This window comes from Zasmidium cellare (genome assembly GCF_010093935.1).
Source record: "Zasmidium cellare ATCC 36951 unplaced genomic scaffold M409scaffold_52, whole genome shotgun sequence".
Classification (NCBI taxonomy): domain Eukaryota; kingdom Fungi; phylum Ascomycota; class Dothideomycetes; order Mycosphaerellales; family Mycosphaerellaceae; genus Zasmidium; species Zasmidium cellare.
Window position 1 is genome coordinate 34,902 of NW_022986996.1, and position 16,918 is coordinate 51,819.

At 51.8% G+C, this 16,918-nt stretch overlaps 3 protein-coding genes across 3 annotated transcripts; 2 read left to right on the forward strand and 1 right to left on the reverse strand.

Annotated features, from left to right (window-relative positions):
• Positions 1–2,720: 2,720 nt before the first annotated feature.
• M409DRAFT_60289 (uncharacterized protein) lies at positions 2,721–3,922 on the forward strand (the record flags this gene model as incomplete). The annotated part of the gene is made up of 3 exons (XM_033814418.1): positions 2,721–2,947; positions 3,083–3,633; positions 3,897–3,922. 3 exons carry the CDS (start codon positions 2,721–2,723, stop codon positions 3,920–3,922), a joined length of 804 nt encoding a protein of 267 aa, XP_033660915.1.
• Positions 3,923–8,308: 4,386 nt separating this feature from the next.
• Positions 8,309–8,737, reverse strand: M409DRAFT_60290 (uncharacterized protein; the record flags this gene model as incomplete). The annotated part of the gene is made up of 1 exon (XM_033814419.1): positions 8,309–8,737. One exon carries the CDS (start codon positions 8,735–8,737, stop codon positions 8,309–8,311), a length of 429 nt encoding a protein of 142 aa, XP_033660916.1.
• Positions 8,738–15,527: 6,790 nt separating this feature from the next.
• M409DRAFT_60291 (uncharacterized protein) lies at positions 15,528–16,623 on the forward strand (the record flags this gene model as incomplete). The annotated part of the gene is made up of 3 exons (XM_033814420.1): positions 15,528–15,821; positions 16,051–16,234; positions 16,349–16,623. 3 exons carry the CDS (start codon positions 15,528–15,530, stop codon positions 16,621–16,623), a joined length of 753 nt encoding a protein of 250 aa, XP_033660917.1.
• Between the last annotated feature and the right edge of the window lie 295 nt (positions 16,624–16,918).

Consider the following 16,918-nt stretch of genomic DNA (forward strand, 5'->3'; position numbering starts at 1 on the left):
GCAGACGACTCTTGAAGGTGCTGTAGACTGATCATTATCATAACAAGGACCAAAGCCCAAAGCCAACATACCAGGTCATCTCCCACACATCACCAATACAATCGCGAGTGGGATCCAAACCCATCCTCCACGCATCCTCAAGAGCAAGTCGTTTTCAAGTCCAAGGACCCGAGCCTTCATCTCGAGGTGGACGTACTCACGGGTCTGCCCATCAGATCGTTTCAACATCGCCTCGTTACATCAAACCCTCTCAACGCCACCTGAGGATAGGCGGATACGTTTTGTCTTGAGCTCTCTCAGTCTGAAATGACTCACGACGCAGCATCACATCTCAACATTTCGGTGTGCGGAGGGTTCAACATTGGTCCGTGAACAGAGCATCACGAATAGCCGCAGATCCAATCGAGAGCTGCCCATAGGCAGTGCTGCAAGACAGTTCTTTTGTTCATACAATGGCAGGGAAGGAGACGGAAGATGCACCTTGCATAGAAGAGGAGGATCTCTTCTTGTGAACATTTAGCCAAGACCCGCTGACCATGAGCATGAGCATGAGCATGAGCAGCAAAGGTGTGGCAATTGGCAGATCAAACTAACCCACCATTTCCCAAATCCTACCGGCTAATCCTGCCCGCCAATCCTGGCACTCTTGTCCACCGCTTTCATGGTCTGGAGAGCAGAGGTATCGAACTTGTGGGCAGATTGTGCTTGTTGGGATCTACGCACTTGCGTACCGCGATCCCCCAGCAGCTATTTTGATTATCCAAGTTCCAAAGCAGGATGAACTGGATCGAAGGCGATTGAACGCCGGTGTCGAGGCGGATTGCATGTCGTTTGCACATAATGTGTTGCAATGGTACCTGCGCCTTGAAGATTCTGGCCGCCATCTGACTCCTAAATCCTGGGTTTAGCGTTGTTAGCAGACCGATTGATGCATACGATCTTTTGGGCGATATCATCTATTATTTGCGGAAAGGCCAGCGGATATAAAGATTGTGTTGTCGTTGCACGAGCAGATTCGGGTTAAGTCTGTCTAAGTCGTCCTCGTTGGTGTTTACAAGCCACATAACTGCTTGGAAAATCCCTTCAGGGTGATCCATGGATGGCGATATTGATGTGAGCGACGCTGGAGTCGTAGGTTGTATAGAACGCCTGCAAACATCCCCACATCTCCGTTACTCACATGCCTTCCCAGCGGCTGAGGGTGCAACGAGCTGCTTGATGCCTGTGAGAAGGGATACATGTCTAATGACGCCCAATTGTTGACCCCCACTGGGAGAGCATAGTTGTGGTGATGGATTTCGAGCGTTCACCCTTCTCAAGGGCACCCACTTGTGACGAGGTTGGCGCTGGCGAGGACACTGCTTTTGAGCTCTCAGGTTCCAGCAACTCGTAGGAATTCTCGATCTAAATCTATGGCTACGGCAACTATATTGCTGTTGGAGCTATCTATCGGTTTCGATCTCTGGCTGCTAGACCGTTTCGAACGAGAGCGGCTCCATGTCCAGAAAAGTTGGCAGTCTTATCGCTGTGGACACCTCTGAGGTCAGGATTGAGCACAATATGATCCAACAACTTACTCATCGACTTGAGAAGATCATTATACTGATATACGATCTTCGCCCGCTCGCTCCAAGTTGCTTCTCGAATCGATCTTGACTCATTGTTCTTATCTCGGTATTTGAGACGAGCGAACGTCTACCAGAAGCTCCCCAACATGTAGCGTGCTCGACGTCTACTTTCAATATGTATCCACTACTGTGCCTGCTCTCCCTAAGGGAAGCACTGCTGCAGAGCCCGCTCCTCCATTGCGTGGAACATACATAGCAACAAGCGCGCTACAAACTCGTTCCTGGTCTTCGACGGGGTCAGTCCACTAACATCTTTGCCTCTCCCCTGACCTCTGCGTTATATGCAACTCTCCCAGCGCTTCCGTCTTGCATCCTTTTCGAACCTTGCTCATCTACCCCAATCCCTTCGGCTTGCATCGTTTGTTGAGGTCGACATTTATGTGAATCGATGAATCGGGAAGACAGCAGTGCTCCCTCTTATTTGATACAAATGTTAACTCTCCATTTCGTCCTCGCCCAGGGCGCCTGGTCAGGGCGAGCAACTTCATGGGGAGGGAGTTGGTCTCTGATTCCGCTGTCTTTTCGAGGTTGCTGTGTATGGGAAGATCGACGCATTCGCTTTGTGGATCATGGTCTCGCGGCAGGGTTGCAATCCGCGGCCGAATACGGAGGAGATGTTGAGGAATCTGGCACTGTATCGTAGGACAGAAGAACAACTGCTCTTCTGTGAGTTCGGGTTTCGTTGGAACGGCTTCCAGACTGCGTCTTCTGGGTCGAGATGTTTGGCGTGGATGTGTTGTTGAAAGAGGCACATGGTTTTTGGGTCCGTCTCGCCGGTCGCAGGAACCGATGACTATCAAGCAGCGGGAGAGGTTGTAGCAGAAAGCACACGGGTGTCGATGTAGCAGTTGCAGTAGTGGGGTGTTCGGGGTGTCGAGGGAGGTGAAGTCGTTCGACGGCCTTGGCGTTGGGTGGGGGATGGCAGCAACGCCTCCGCGCTTTCCTTCACATCATCTCCACCTCTTCATCCAACCTTCTCCAACCTCTCGAATCGCCACCTGAGCCACTACGCACGGCCAGGAAAGTCCAGCTCAAGCAGTTGCTGACCACTACCGAAGACGTGGACACGCCATCGACCGTTGACTAATCTCCATGTCCGACACGAAGCGCCGTCGCTCTCGCTATTTCAGCCAAGACAGGCGCAGCTCAACAATTACGCGCTGCTTGCGGAAACTCATCGAATCGCACGAAGAGACTGAAGACGAAGATGACAACAAGCGTGAAGAGCCCATCAAGCCAGAGCATGGCGAGCCAGGCTGCCTGCGAAAGCTCATCCAGCAGTGTGGAGAGAATGGAGACGAAGATGACAATGAGTTCGAGTAGGTCGTCGAGCAGAAGGCATGTCGAGTCAGAAAGCATGTCGAGCCAGAGAGCATGCCGAGCCAGAGAGCATGCCGAGCCAGACTGCCTGGCGCGGAGAGAATGAAGACGAAGATGACGATGATCACGAGTAGCTCATCTACGTCTCTTGACGACGACGAGGAGCATGAGCATGCCAGCGAAGACGAGGATGGCAATGAGCCCGAGGATAATGGGAACGCCGACGAAGACGAGGATGACAATGAGGTCCACGAGATCATCAGAGAAAGCATTGTCATTGATGGTGACAGTAAGGAGGACCAGGACGACGGCGGGGAGGAGGATGAGGACAACGACAATGGCCCTGATGCCATCTTCCTTGATGACGATGGTCCAGAGACCATTGCTATTGACGACGACAGCGACCCTGAAGGTGGTAACGCTCGCGGCTACAATACTGACACGAGTCTCGAGATAAGCCATGGGTTAGCTGTCGACGATGAACTTGGTGCCGAGAGCAACGACGAGCACTCGAAGAAGCTTCTCCAGCAGGCAAGGAAGCATACAACCCAGCTGTATTGCAGGTGCTGGGCAAGGGATGGAACAGGCAGAAGTACGAAGACGCAGATAGTCATTCATGGCAGAAAGATTGACATAAGGCCAGCCGATTCCATCCAGAGTGACATCCATATGCTGCAGGCAATATGTAAGTCTCACCCTATGCGCCTCAAAGCTCACCGAGGATATGCAGAGCAGCTGGCTAAGAAAGCATGACCTTCTCCTTCTGTGTTCACCCGATCGACCCAGTCGAGCAATGACGGACCTCCAGAAAAATCTCTGCAGCCCATCCGTGAAAGATATAGCAGTGCTCTGCCCTTGATGGCGTATACAATCCTTGCTCTTCTGACGAATGCCTGTCGAATGGAGCAGTCTTGCTCACTGTTCGGCTCATCTTGGTACCCTTTCCAGCATGCAACCTTGAGACCCGGCACTAAGATCCATAACCATCCTCAAGTCCGTAGATAATCGTGGATGCTGCCAAAGAGTACGACGAGGTTCTTACGTTCTCTCGAGCAACAACGCGTCTTTCTGGCTTGTACATCGAAGTTGCCGAGGGCGCTGAAATGGTCATTGTCGACGAGAGCGGTGTTTGCAAAAGAAGGTCCTAGTCCCTGACCTCCATAGCTCCTCAATTATGGCCGTGAATGTGTGTTGGCGTCGAAGGGGAAGGTGATCATCTGAACTACTTTGGGTATATCCTCTGCCGTTAATCAATCATGATATTTTTGACCTGCTTGATAAGGGAACTCGCTCGGTGAGCGGGTCTGTTTTGGTTGGCGGGTGAATTGATGAGGGCCGGGAAAGCGGGGACCGATCTTGCGGGGCTGGTGGACAGCTCTTTCACGATTGATTGGTGAGTAGAATCTCCCTATCTGGTAAAAGTGCCATCTAATGGCCGGAGGCTGTCCAACCTCACTTCATCAGAATGGGCTAAGAGAAATAATGGACGGCTGAAGAGGCACTCAACCAACTCGACAGCCACCTCGGGAAGTATGTTGTTGATGGCAATGCCCAGCTTCAGGTCCGTGAGCGATGCCAGTGCAAAGCCCACACAAAGCCGCTGCCAGAAAGAACAGCTACTAGTGCTAGACCGTCTCCGCCAACTGCGAACGAAGGCGCTGAATTTCTGCACCATTCAACAGATCATGGGGATTACGAGTTTTCTTTCAGATAGCTGCAATTGAGATCTCCTGAGAAGTCTCGTATCCTGAGGATTCCAGCAGAGCAGTGGCTTGTCGGATTGTCCACGGTGATCTCGCTTATTTTGAGGATTGCAAAGACTTCTGTGCTGTCAGAGACCATTTATCGACGACAGCTAGGAGGCTGATCTGGAAATTATTGTGGATATGATCCAGTCTTTCAACGACATGAGTTGAGGCGGCGGATGAGTTGAATTGTCACGCGAATAAAGGGATCTAGGAATATCCCGGAAAACGTGGGACTGCCAAGGACGACGAAGGTTCCTCAGCGACCGAAAAGCTATAGCATTGAGCAGCATATAAGCGACCGGGTGAGGTCTGGAAGGGCACCTGCCTCGACGACTTCGCGATCGCTGCAAAGGGTTTCCACGTTGTGGCGATTGAGACTACGCTGGACCACACTTTCGAAGTCACGGCCGTAAATGAGTCCTGTTCTTGGAGCAAAACGATAAATCGAACTTTGCAGGCTTCTTTCTTACTGGGATGGTCTACTCCATTGTTGTCCATGGCATCTAGCCACCCTGTCGAGCGGCAAGAAGAACGTGGGTGAAACGCAGCCATTCCTTACCGACCTCAACGACAATCTCAAGACCAAGAACATTGAAAGAGCGCTCGACAACAATTCCAAGACCAAGAAGGAATTGAAAGAGCGCTCTTCGTCCCTTGCTGATCTCAACAACACCACCCCTCGCTGACCTCGACCACAATGACAAGGCCGAGAGGCAACTGAAAGGGAGCCGCTCTCCAACCTCAACGATAGCCTCAAGACCAGGAAGCAATTTAAAGTGTGCTCTCGGCGAGAGGCAGTTGAAAAACCGCTCTCCGTCCCTCGCCAACCACATCCACGACAACCCCAAGATCAAAAAGCAATTGAAAGAGCGTTCTTCATCCCTCGCCGACCTGAACAATCGTCGAGAACCCCAAGACCAGGAAGCAATTGAAAAAAAGGCTCTCTAACACTCGTTGGCCTCAACAATAACCCTAAGACCAAGAAGCAATCGAAAGAGCGCTCCCGTTAAGAGACTCCTTGGAGCTCGTCTATCTGCGAAGACGACAAGCAGTTAGTCGATAACATGAGGAAAGACTCCAAGATTCCTGGATAGGAAATGCATGACGTCCAGGAGGGTCTTGTACGTCTCGCCATGTCGTGAAAATTCGGCAGCAACGAGTTTGGGAAAGTTGTCTGCTACGAGCTCGGTGTATACAGATTTTCGGCTTCGGTGTGATCTCAATGCTGTATGCATCTGCTCTAAACAGTTAATATGTTGGAGACGCTCGTACGGACGGGCTTTCACATCCATCTCCTAGTCCAAATCTATCCCTATTGCTTTACTGCTCTTCGTCATTTCTTATCCTCCTACTGGCGCTCCTCGGCAACGCCTAGGTATCTTCGTCCAGAACACTTCGACGTCCATCATTAGCTGTCCGAGTTCTAGTGCCGTTCTAGGCGTCTTCATACTCCAGAAGCTCACGATTCTCGGGGCTGTCCTCCTCCTAGTCCGGATGATCGCTCGGAAAGTTGTCGTTCTCATTCGGACTATAGCTAAAAATGTGCTCTTCCTGTCTAGGATTCCAAGCTCTCTCTCCCACGTAGTAAGTATAATCCTGTAAATGGTCTTTCACATCGTGATTATGACTCCGATAAGTCTCCACCACGGAGTGCGTACAATTCTTGCCATTCTCCAACAATCTGCTCTTGCGCGACAAGTCTGTTAGCATCGATCAATAGTCCGGCGTGGAGGACCGACATATTTATGCCGTCTTAAAGACCAGCTCAAACATCACTGCATAGTTTTTCAATGTCGGCGATAAACTTTCTAGACAATACTTAACTAATCTTTAGCTGTTTGTAGGGTCTCTATTCAACGATTCCGATAATAGATCGTTCTATATTCTTCTTAAGCTACTAAGCACACCATTCCGAAACAACCTCGTAGCTTGTAATGCATAACGGCGGACAAGATCCCAAGCCGTTCCCTAGGAAGACGACAGTCGCTACCGGGGGAATGAATCTGAAGTCAAGCTTGTATTATCTCACTCTCCTGCCGTAGTATTAGGAGAAATGGCTCTAGGATGGCGCCTTTTGGCGATTGATCACGCTTTGGAGAAGGAACCAGCTTTTGTGCTCTACTTGGTGTATATTGTTGACGAGAGATATCGCGAGAAACAGCTCCGCTAAGGCCGTCCTCCTGGATCCGACTCGCAGGATGACCTTTCTACACCACGACCCAGTCCCTCTTCCTCTCTCTGCTTTAAGACTTCGTCTAGTGCTTCATCAACTCTTCCGCGTTATACCCATCCGCGATTCCTTCGGTATATGGACTTAATCACGAGCAGGTTGATTCAACGCCCAAGTGGCTACGCACGTTCCCGGGACATGACTATCTGCTTGGTAGTTGGAGAAAGTAGGCGAAGAATCGCTATGCCGCAAGAACATGCACTCTTTTGAGGCGAATGGTGTATCGATCTTGTTCGGGCGTCCAACTACATTCTTGGCACGTTTGTTTCTCTCCCAGGCTTCAAAACATGTATTAGAAGCGTGCGACAGGGAGTCGGTCGTGCATGCAGATGCTGCATATCCAATCATAAGAGCACATGTCCTTGACCCCGAGCAACCTCTACCAACCGCCAAAGACCACAATTAGCAAATTCCCCCATCACATCCATCCTTAACAAACTCACTCGCAGCAAATCCAGCCACCTTCGCCGCCTCCTTCAAAGGCTAACATTCCCACCATGACAAGTTAATCACTCATCATCTTTCAACTCCTCAAAGCGCAGGAGGCTCCCTCGCTGACGAGACAAGACTTGCAGGCAGAACCTCACTGGATCAACCACTTCAAGACCCTCGGCCAGCGCCATAGCTTCAGGGCCCAAGACTTCAAGATAACAGCCTCGTCAACGGGTTGGAGAACCTAGGGTATACTCCTCAGCTCCCGCAGCCGTGTCGAAAACTTCCAGCTTCAAGATATGCTCTCGTCACCAAGAGTGATTAATGGTTGTCGAGCTGTACGTCCCATGGTCGCCCTTCCAGTCTTCGCAAGGACTCACATACCGACCCAGCCTCGCAGATTGCTCACCTCACCTCAGCGTATCCTCGTTGATCGTCCAGCTTCCGGGAAGGCATCAAAGTCGCTCCAGGCCAGTTCAACTGCAATGTTGGTTTCGATAGTCTCGTTCGTCGACGATATTATGTGGTAGCCTTGAGGTTCAAAGACTGCTTATGCGTGCTTGGAAATCCACCATCGCCGTACATTCTTGCCCGCCATCCTCCCACGGCCTAGGCATGAAGGTCCTTCCCCTTTGTTAGAATCTTTCACATCCACGTTCTGCAGCCTGAACGTCTCTCAGCATGCGCAAGTCCTTCACCTTCACATTCGCCTCCATCAACATCAACATAAACATCGTCCACATCCACGTCGATATGCACCATGCTCAACCCCGATGCATTCATAGTTTGTAGCGTTTGCTTCGTACCCACACATCTCTTGATAGAAGGCGCTGCTGCAGACTTACTCCACGGATCATGAAGAGGAGGAACGGGATCCCACCTACCTTGCCTTGCCGTTGCCCAAAGTCTGATATGTGAGAGTCGACGGTAGTGATTGTGGGCATGAAGACTCAGCCGACTGCTATGTCCAAGCCCATATCACTGGATTCTCCTCCACGATCCTTGACCATGATCAAGAACCACACATCCCAACATCTGTATGCCCTTGCCTCGTGCTTGTTGAGAACTCGAGTATATCCTGATGGATGGAGGTCGCTGCTGTCAGAAGAGATGGTGTGATTGAAATAGATCCAGGCTCGAATTATAGCTGCTTCGGTTCTGTACGGCGGCGGCGGTGAGGTCGGGTGGGAGAGTCGGTCTGTCTGTCTGTCGTAACTAAACGGACTGATTGCATTGATCTTCATCGCAGCGCCAACAGTTGCGAGACCGTTTAGTCTGTTCTTTCTCATCGACAGCTGTCGTACATCGTGACACCAGAACTGTCCTCGTACCCTCATCCCACGATTGCGCCCTTCGACTTCTCCTGACGCAACCGTCATCACGTGGACCTTTCGTAGAGATTTTCAGCGCCTTCTCCAAGACCCCTTGGATCAATCTCCAACTCCTCAAATACCCTCCGCCCAGATCTCCCACCCAAACCTCCCATCCTCCCCGACCCCATCCTCCCCAATCCCCATCCTCTCAATCTCCACATCCCACCACACGCAGAACCCGCGAAAGCACCTCGATCATAGTATTCACCAACACTAGCCTCGCTTCCCGATCCACCATCTCCTCGCAGGAGTCTTCAAAAGCACCAGCCAGCCGTGGCTCTCGTCGCCTTGAAACGCCGTCCACCGCTTCTGAAGAAGGCGAAGTATGCAGTCTGGCATGCGAAGTGCTAGAGATGCGAACGAGGTGATCTTAGATGGGTATCGAGGCCGGATTGATTAGCGAGGCGTTGGGTTTGGAATGGATGTTGATGTGCGTGCGAGTCTGGGGGCGGTGGGCAGTTCTAGAGGAGTGGGAATTTGAGGGATTAAAGTCTCACTAGAACGTCGGGCGTTCTGCGAGTGTTCAAGTACTGGATGAAGCTTCCGACCAGGGGGGAAGCGTCAAGGGCGAGATTAGGGTGGGACATGATGAGGCGCGGGTTTGGTTGCTGAGAGGGAACGCATCGCAGCCGCGACAGATGATGGTATGGAGAGAGACTGGTTATCATGAATGTGCATTAGCTTCTTCTGTACGAGCATTCCCGCAACTGTCGGTCTTGAAGATGGCTGGTACGCTTTGCAAAGTAGGGATACACTTAGCAAAAGGTACCATGGCCGTCCGTGTCCTCGTACAAGCACCTGGAACGTCCGTCGAAGAGCTCCCCCCATCGCATTCCCTCATACCTTATCTTCCGACATATCTACTTCATGACCCCTCCCGCATACTCTGTTTCGAGCCATAACCGATGGTTGCCTTCCTCTCTGCCTCATCCACCATCATTTCAGCGAAGAGACGAGGCACGGCCGGGCCTTCTACCCTTCGAGGTTGCTGCTCCAGGTGAGATATAAGGTTGCCTGGCTTGCCATGATCACAATCGAGGCGGTTTCGGAAGTCATCTCGTCGGCGACGGGAGACATCTACGCAGACATGCACGTCGTCCTTGGCTGGCTGACGAAGAGATCGGGTGCTGGACGTTGAGCAGTCCGAATGAGTTATACTGAAGAAGTTCCTCTCTCACAGGAGCTGGGAGCTAACGCCAGCCGTGGGTGCAGAGAGATGAACACCACTTCGGATGTGTTCTCCCTCCGTTGAATCACCCGGACAAGCTTTGGACGGCAGCTAAGAAGAGTCAGAGAGCTAGCACCGTCTTCGTCACCCTCAAGCACGACAGCGACATGTAGCACAGGGATTCTGAAGATACACCATCTCGTAGAAGCATACAAGAAGGGGAGTAGAGCCTGGATGCAGTTAAGAAGGTCATGGACCAACCTCAAAAGCGTAACGTGGACCTGGCCGAGATGGACATGCTGCTAAAAAAAATCGAGCAAAGTCTCAACGCATTGGAGTGTTTGAAGCTACAAAAGCCCATCTCGATGACTCTTAGCTTCATAGAGGCAAGAAACACACAAGCTGCGAGGATAGAAGGCTGACATCGCATGACATCTAAGAAGCAGGTCCTGCTGCTGCTGCTGCTTGCTTGCTTCGTGACAAAATTCGTACTACTATAGTCTCAAGCTCAAAATACTGACAGAATCTCTTCGAAGGAAGCCCTCGTAGAATCTCTCGCAAACCCTAGTCTTGGCTCCTTCCCATGAACAAAGACAACACCGTCGCCGACCTCGTAGTTGGTTTACCTGGTCACTCTCGCTCACCAAATCTCGACGCACCAAAAGCTCATATCCATCGAACCAAGCCGAAAAAGCGTTCCTCTAAGTCCTGCATACTTCCTCCAGCGGCATTAAACACCCTAAGCCTCGTCGCAAACGACTCAGCAAGATGTGGCGAACAACGATGATCATCTTCTGCCCCTTCCCCGGGTCCACTACTGTTTAAGAAGGCTGCCGTGGATGAGAACCGGATCCTGTGATGTGGTCTGAATCTCCAAGATGTACCGTGGATGTACATTACTGGCATACGCTGCAAGGAGCCGATTTGTTACGGCAGAGCTGATTGAGTAGAGACTTTTGTGTTGAATGCTCGCTGGCGCTGGTTTCCTCAATGCTCTTTCGTTTTCCCTTCAATCACGATCTTCTTCGTCTTTCTTGATAACTCGTGCAGTATTCCCTGACTGACACACTCTGTCTCGCAAGTCCTTGTGCTGATGTGATGCTTTTTCCTTCCACAACACCCTCCAGACGACCCCAACCTTCCTCCCCCCGCGGATCCCCTACTGCAATCCCGAGGCCCATCTAAAACTACAGAACTCCACCTCTACGCTCCCCCTTACCCTCCATCTATATCAACCAATCAACCAACCCCCAAAGTTGCATCCCAAATACACGTATCCCACAACTACCTCCCTATGCATCGACACAACTCTTCCTTCCTCCGTGAATCCGCTTCTACATTCTCCAGAACTATTAAGACCCAAACAACCCCACCTTCCCTCCCACCCTTCTACCCTCCCACTCTCACTTCGTCCACGTTGAACCAGCTAACCCACCCCCAACTTCGCCATGCAAAACCCCACCACCATCTCACTCTCCGGACGACACCCTCCTTTCTTCCTCCGCAAATCCCTTTCTGTAATCCCCAGACCATCAAAAATCACACAAAACCACCCCTCCCCCTCTCCCTCCATATTAACCCCCAACACCGTATCCTAAAACCGCCGCCTCCCTCTACGGACGACAGCAAACTTGCTCCCTCCAGGGATCCCCATCTCTGCACCAACCGCAATCCTCATACCTATCCAAAACTCCACAACCCCACCCTCCCCCTCCCTCTCAATGTCAACCCCTAGCACCGCATCCCGAAAACCTCATCATCGCTTACGTCTCCGCCACTTTCCACGCAGAATCCTCCAACCGGTGTCGAGAACCCTGGAGGTAACGGCCTCGCTTCTTCTTCTGGAAGGGATGGGTGCTGTGGGTCAATGTTTGGCGGGCTGGGGTGAAGAAGATGAAGGAGAAGGAAGAGGAGGAGGGGGAGCAGGAGTGGAGAATGGCGGACGCTGGTGCGAGTACGGGGAGGTGATGGTGAGGAGGTTGGTGAGGAGGGGTTTGCCATTGGCGGTGTTGTGGTGGGTGGACGGGGGTGGGCTATTGGGGTGGGGGTGGTTATTGCGGTTTTGAGGTTGTTGCTGAACACTCACGGTTGTTTTTGAGGGTTTGAAGTTGTTGTCGAGGTTTTAGGGAGGTACGTTCGGCGGTGATGGTATTGCGGACAAGGGTGAGGGCCAGACGGAGGTAGGTGTTGACTCGTTGACGTTTTTGTTCTTGTTGCTGCTGTTGGTGAGAGTCTTGATGAGAACCAAGTCTATCCAGCAAAGGAGACGGCTCCTCTGAAGTTGTTAGAGCCTGTAGCACAACCGTTGTGAGAGGAAGAGCAGAAGCAGGAAGAATGATATCTCTTCTCGCAGCCTCCAACGCCCAGCATCTTTAACACAAGCTGCAACGGACGCTTCGCCGACTGAAGAGCTATGCCGGTCAATACCTGCCTTATCGACGCTCCATTCAGCTCCACAACTTCTTGAGTTCGCAAGCCATGCCCGTCAAGCTTAGCAAGATCGTCGGCTGATGCTCATCGTGGGTGAGCAGCACGGCGGCAGACTTCTTCCAGTGCAGCATCGTAGATTGGCTGCCTCTTGGCTATGGTATTGCAGTAGGATTCCGAGGCTCGTTTTTGCGCGCAGCAGCCTCTAGTCCTCGCCAGGCCACCTGAACGAGGTTTCCTCAGCCTATACCAGCCAGCAAGTCCAACGCAGGGGATCCAGTCCGGTCATGCTATGAACGTCTACATCAGATAAGGTAGGAATAGAGGTACTTGGACAGGTGGTGGACTTATGAGGTCCAACCGCGGCCTCTGCTTTGTATCGTACCCGCTTAATCGTAGTCGTATTCGACCAGTCGAATCGTTTGTTCAGGTAGTCGTGCTATGCATCAGCTACAAAACCAGTCATGCTGGGAGATACAAGACCCTTGAGAAGATTAAACGCTCTACAGCGAGAGGAAGTCGTTGTCTACACCTGTGCGTAGATGACGACCAGCGGTGCTTAACACTGATCTTCGACTTGCGGCGACCGGTAGTGACTAGATAAGTCTGGGATGAATGTGTCTGCCCCGCTGCTTTATCCGTCTCCTCCTCGTCTCGTTCATGAATCACTTCGTCGGGGTATTTATGCTCTGTGCTGGCTGCAAGGCTTGAAAGATGGATGGCGTGAGGGAGTCGGCGATTTCGAGAGCTTCACAGCGCCTGGTGATGTTCTCACACTATCTCCTTTCTGGGAGAGCTTGCAGCTCTTCGGCGACGATGCGCTTACACTCTGCACTGTCCAAGTACAGCGTCGACGGTGAGGTACTCGCTGTCGAAGGACATGTCAAGCGGTTCGGGACGGACGGACACGAGAAGATGCTGAATAGTCCTCCTTCACCCCCTGAGTTCGTCCCTGGGATCTCCTCATATAGACACCCAAGCCAGAAACGATGCACTCGCTCGTCATCTCGTACAGGTAGATTAACATCATTGAAACAAATCTCTGCCTGTTTCTCCTGAGCCGCCGGCTTTGGACAACCTCTTTTCCGTTGTCGTTAAGGGTGCTCGCAAGAAAGTTTCAGGAGACGATGTCATCGAAATATGAGGCATCACTAAGATTGTCATCAAATGGGATTGATCATCGAGCGAGGCGAGCTGAGATGTGTTTGTCGCAGATCATCATATCCGTTCGAGTCATTCTACGACGTGAAACCGAGCATCGCTGGTTGAAGAAGGGTTGTTTTGCATACTAACTTGCGAGGCACGAACCTTTCCGTGCCCATCATGTCGTTTGTGAAGAAGACAGAAAAATCACTCGAGGTTGCAGTACTCAGCAATTGCTTCGTCGGCAGAAACGTGCCAAACTCTCCTCGTCCGTTGGCGATGTCGTTGCTCCTTCGAAGCCAGGAAAACGCTCTTCGTGTTCGTAGAAGATGGTAAATCCACGGGCTGCCACGACTTCGGGCTAGAAAACGGCATGCTGCATGTGAGGTCGGCTTGTGGCATAGCAAAAGGCACGCAACGGAATGTAATGGTTCGTTTCAATGCGCTTGGTCGCCTGGTACCCTGGGGAATCGATTGTCTCTGCGAAGAGGCGATCCCAGCGCTTACGGTGATGTTTCGTAAGCCTGTCCGTTCTCCTAACGCTCATTGTCCAGGACCGTCGACATTTTCCTGAAGATCATGTAGCGAGGGTCGCACGCCGTCCGTTTCGTCGCCGTCTGAAAATGATAGAGGGATTCTGTGCAAACGGGCCCAACATCAGTCTCACCATGAGTGTTACGAAAGCGGTAGGTACCTGGAAACTGATTGACAAGGGAGATGGGGAGCAAGTTCTACTGCCACGATGGTGTTCGAGAAGCCGCAGATCGTCGACTTTCCTTGCGTTGATGCTAAAAGGTGGCACTGGGTCCCTCGTGAACTCCTTGAGATTCTGCTGTCTTGCCCGTGCTCTGATATGAATTTCACAAGCGATTAGCTTCGTCCGCCTATCAAATGTATCGTAGGGTTGCTTCTGCCTGACTGAAAAGTGGAGAAGGTCGGTATTCCGCATGGCGAGGAGTCATCATGTTCACAGAAAATACACATGCTTCACGGCAGTGTCTTTGATGAAAACATAGTGCTTTCCTGCAGTGTCCAGGCCGACTTTGGCAGAGTATTCGAGTTCCAGCAGAGCTGAGTCCGGGAAGACAACCAACAACGCAGCATGCATAAGAGCTGTCACGTTCTGCAACGCTGATATTTCTCACCGCGCACACTCTGAAACATATGCCGTGTGTGAGGCCCTCGTATGATTGACAAGATGTGGCAATTCTGCAGAAATACTTGGAATCGTCGAGATCGGAATCGTCCATCTGAAGGCGTCCGGGTCTCTAAGCCAGTCGATCCAGAAGACCTGGAAGCAGCCACATCAGAGTCGACTACAGCTCAGCCGTAGGAAGTCCATCCAAGAGCTATACAAAGGGAAGTGTCTCACGTCTAAACACCTGACTGGGAGTGGTCTTTTGATTGCATTACGAGTACCACGCAGGACAACATCGCCGGGAGTACTTGAAGTTGCGATCACGGATCCGTGACCGGCCAAAGGGCATGCATCCCATTGTCGTCTTTGGCGATGGACTGGTATGTGTTTTCATTGAACTGGGCACGAAGAATGGCCTTGATCAATGATCTTCGCTGGAATGTCCGCCTGAATTGGACTGATCATGCGTCTGGAACGATCGCTGATGTCGAACACGGCCAGCACGGTTCGGCTGAGGTTCGCAGCGTGCGACTAGGCCATGTCTTGGGTGACTGCATCTCCAGGTTGTTACAGTGGTAGCGGAAGATACAGCACCCACATCCTCATCCTCTCCAGAGTCCGTCACAATCCCTCGCGCTCTTCAGTGCCAACTGTTCAAGATCACGGCGACCACGAGCGGATGTCAGCCTTCTTGCTGCCACACACGCCATGCCCAGCCTGAGCCCAGCCAGTGTCCCTTCCATCTCCGTCTCCTTCAGCGTCAGCAAAAAAAGCGTCTCTGGCGATACGTCCGTCTCGAACGAGGACTGCTCGGACTCATGCCGGCGCCGTGACTTATGGAGTGGGTTGGTCGTTGTTTGAGAAGACCAGGCGCTTGTTGGAGGAAGGAGAGGCGGGTGCGATGGTATCAGTCAAAGTAGATGGCTGGAGTGACGGGGAATGGAAGGGTGAAGCCGGGGTGCAAATCCAGTCAGCGGTCGGGCAACGCCCAGATGTTCGTGTCCACCGGCGAGGAGATGGATGCAGGTTCCGGAGAACTCCTGGGTTGGCAAGACGCAATCAATGTAGCCCTGCGGTATTTCCAAGAGACGTTCCAGGGGATGCTGGATTGTGAAGGTGAGACTGGGTCAGATGGCTATGGTATAAGTCAAGAGGAAGGCACTCAGGATGATGACGAGAGTGAAGAGTTAGAAAGTTACGAGAGAAGTTTGTATGTACGTACTTGGTCTCATTAAAACTCTCTAACCGCAATGCAATGAAGAAGCTCGGAGAAATTGCGATACGACAATCCTCCACGTCTACGGGGTCGCGGACTCGTCGACATTCTTCGCCGTAGGGATTGACCATGAAGGACGAGACACAGCAAGATTGCCATGACATGTCACAATCATCCCATAACCAAGGTCGCATATAGCAATTGCGGCGTCAAGCTACCTATCGAAGGGAACTGTCTGCTGCCGTACAAATGCCATCTGTGAAGAAAGTCAGCAAGGTGAAGTCATGTCGGTGAGGATGTTCAACGTACCTCTCCAGCCCCCACCCGTGAGCAGTCATCGCCGCCCACCGCACCATCACCGCCCAACCTCATCTACCATCGACGGTCCGTGGAAACCAGCGCCTGAAGCCTGTGAGGAATGGTCAGCGTGTTGCAAACGGTGAGAACGCTGGAGAAGCTGGGCATTCGCTGTGACCACAGAGAGTCAAACGTCCCACTTGGTGCATGTTGAATGCTCGGCTGCAGGTCCCACCCCCCTCGGCAGCAGTCGCGCCCTTCGTGCAAGAACACAAGACGCGGACGTCCCCGGCTTGGATCTACAAGAAGGCGAACCGATTGCTCTGGGTGGTTTTCGCTGTTCGGCCTGTTGTGTGGTGGTGGGAAAGAAAAGTAGTGGGAAATACAAAGAAGCAGAAAAAGAAGCAGAAAAGGGGAGCTGCGAGATGTCTTGCCATGTGAAGATGATCCGAGGTGCTTTATCGCGGTCAGAACCTCGGAAGTCATTGTCGCATACACCGTAGACTGAATGTAGAAGAAAGATAACGTATAGGAAATTATGTATCTTGCGTCCTTCTCATCATTCTCATTCCCATGTAAACATATCAAGGCGAGAGTGGTTCGTCGTTGGGAAAGCAGGAGGTGACGTTGGAACTTCCCCCTGAGAAGCTCGGCTTGGCGCGACTTACTGACAACAACAACTTTGCCGACAGCTCTGCTCTGCTGCCACCAACACAGCCTGCTGAAAACGATGCAAACGCTACAGAAGATCTGTCAAAATTCGTTGTCAGCGCAACTCGCACGATCACCCAGCCGAAC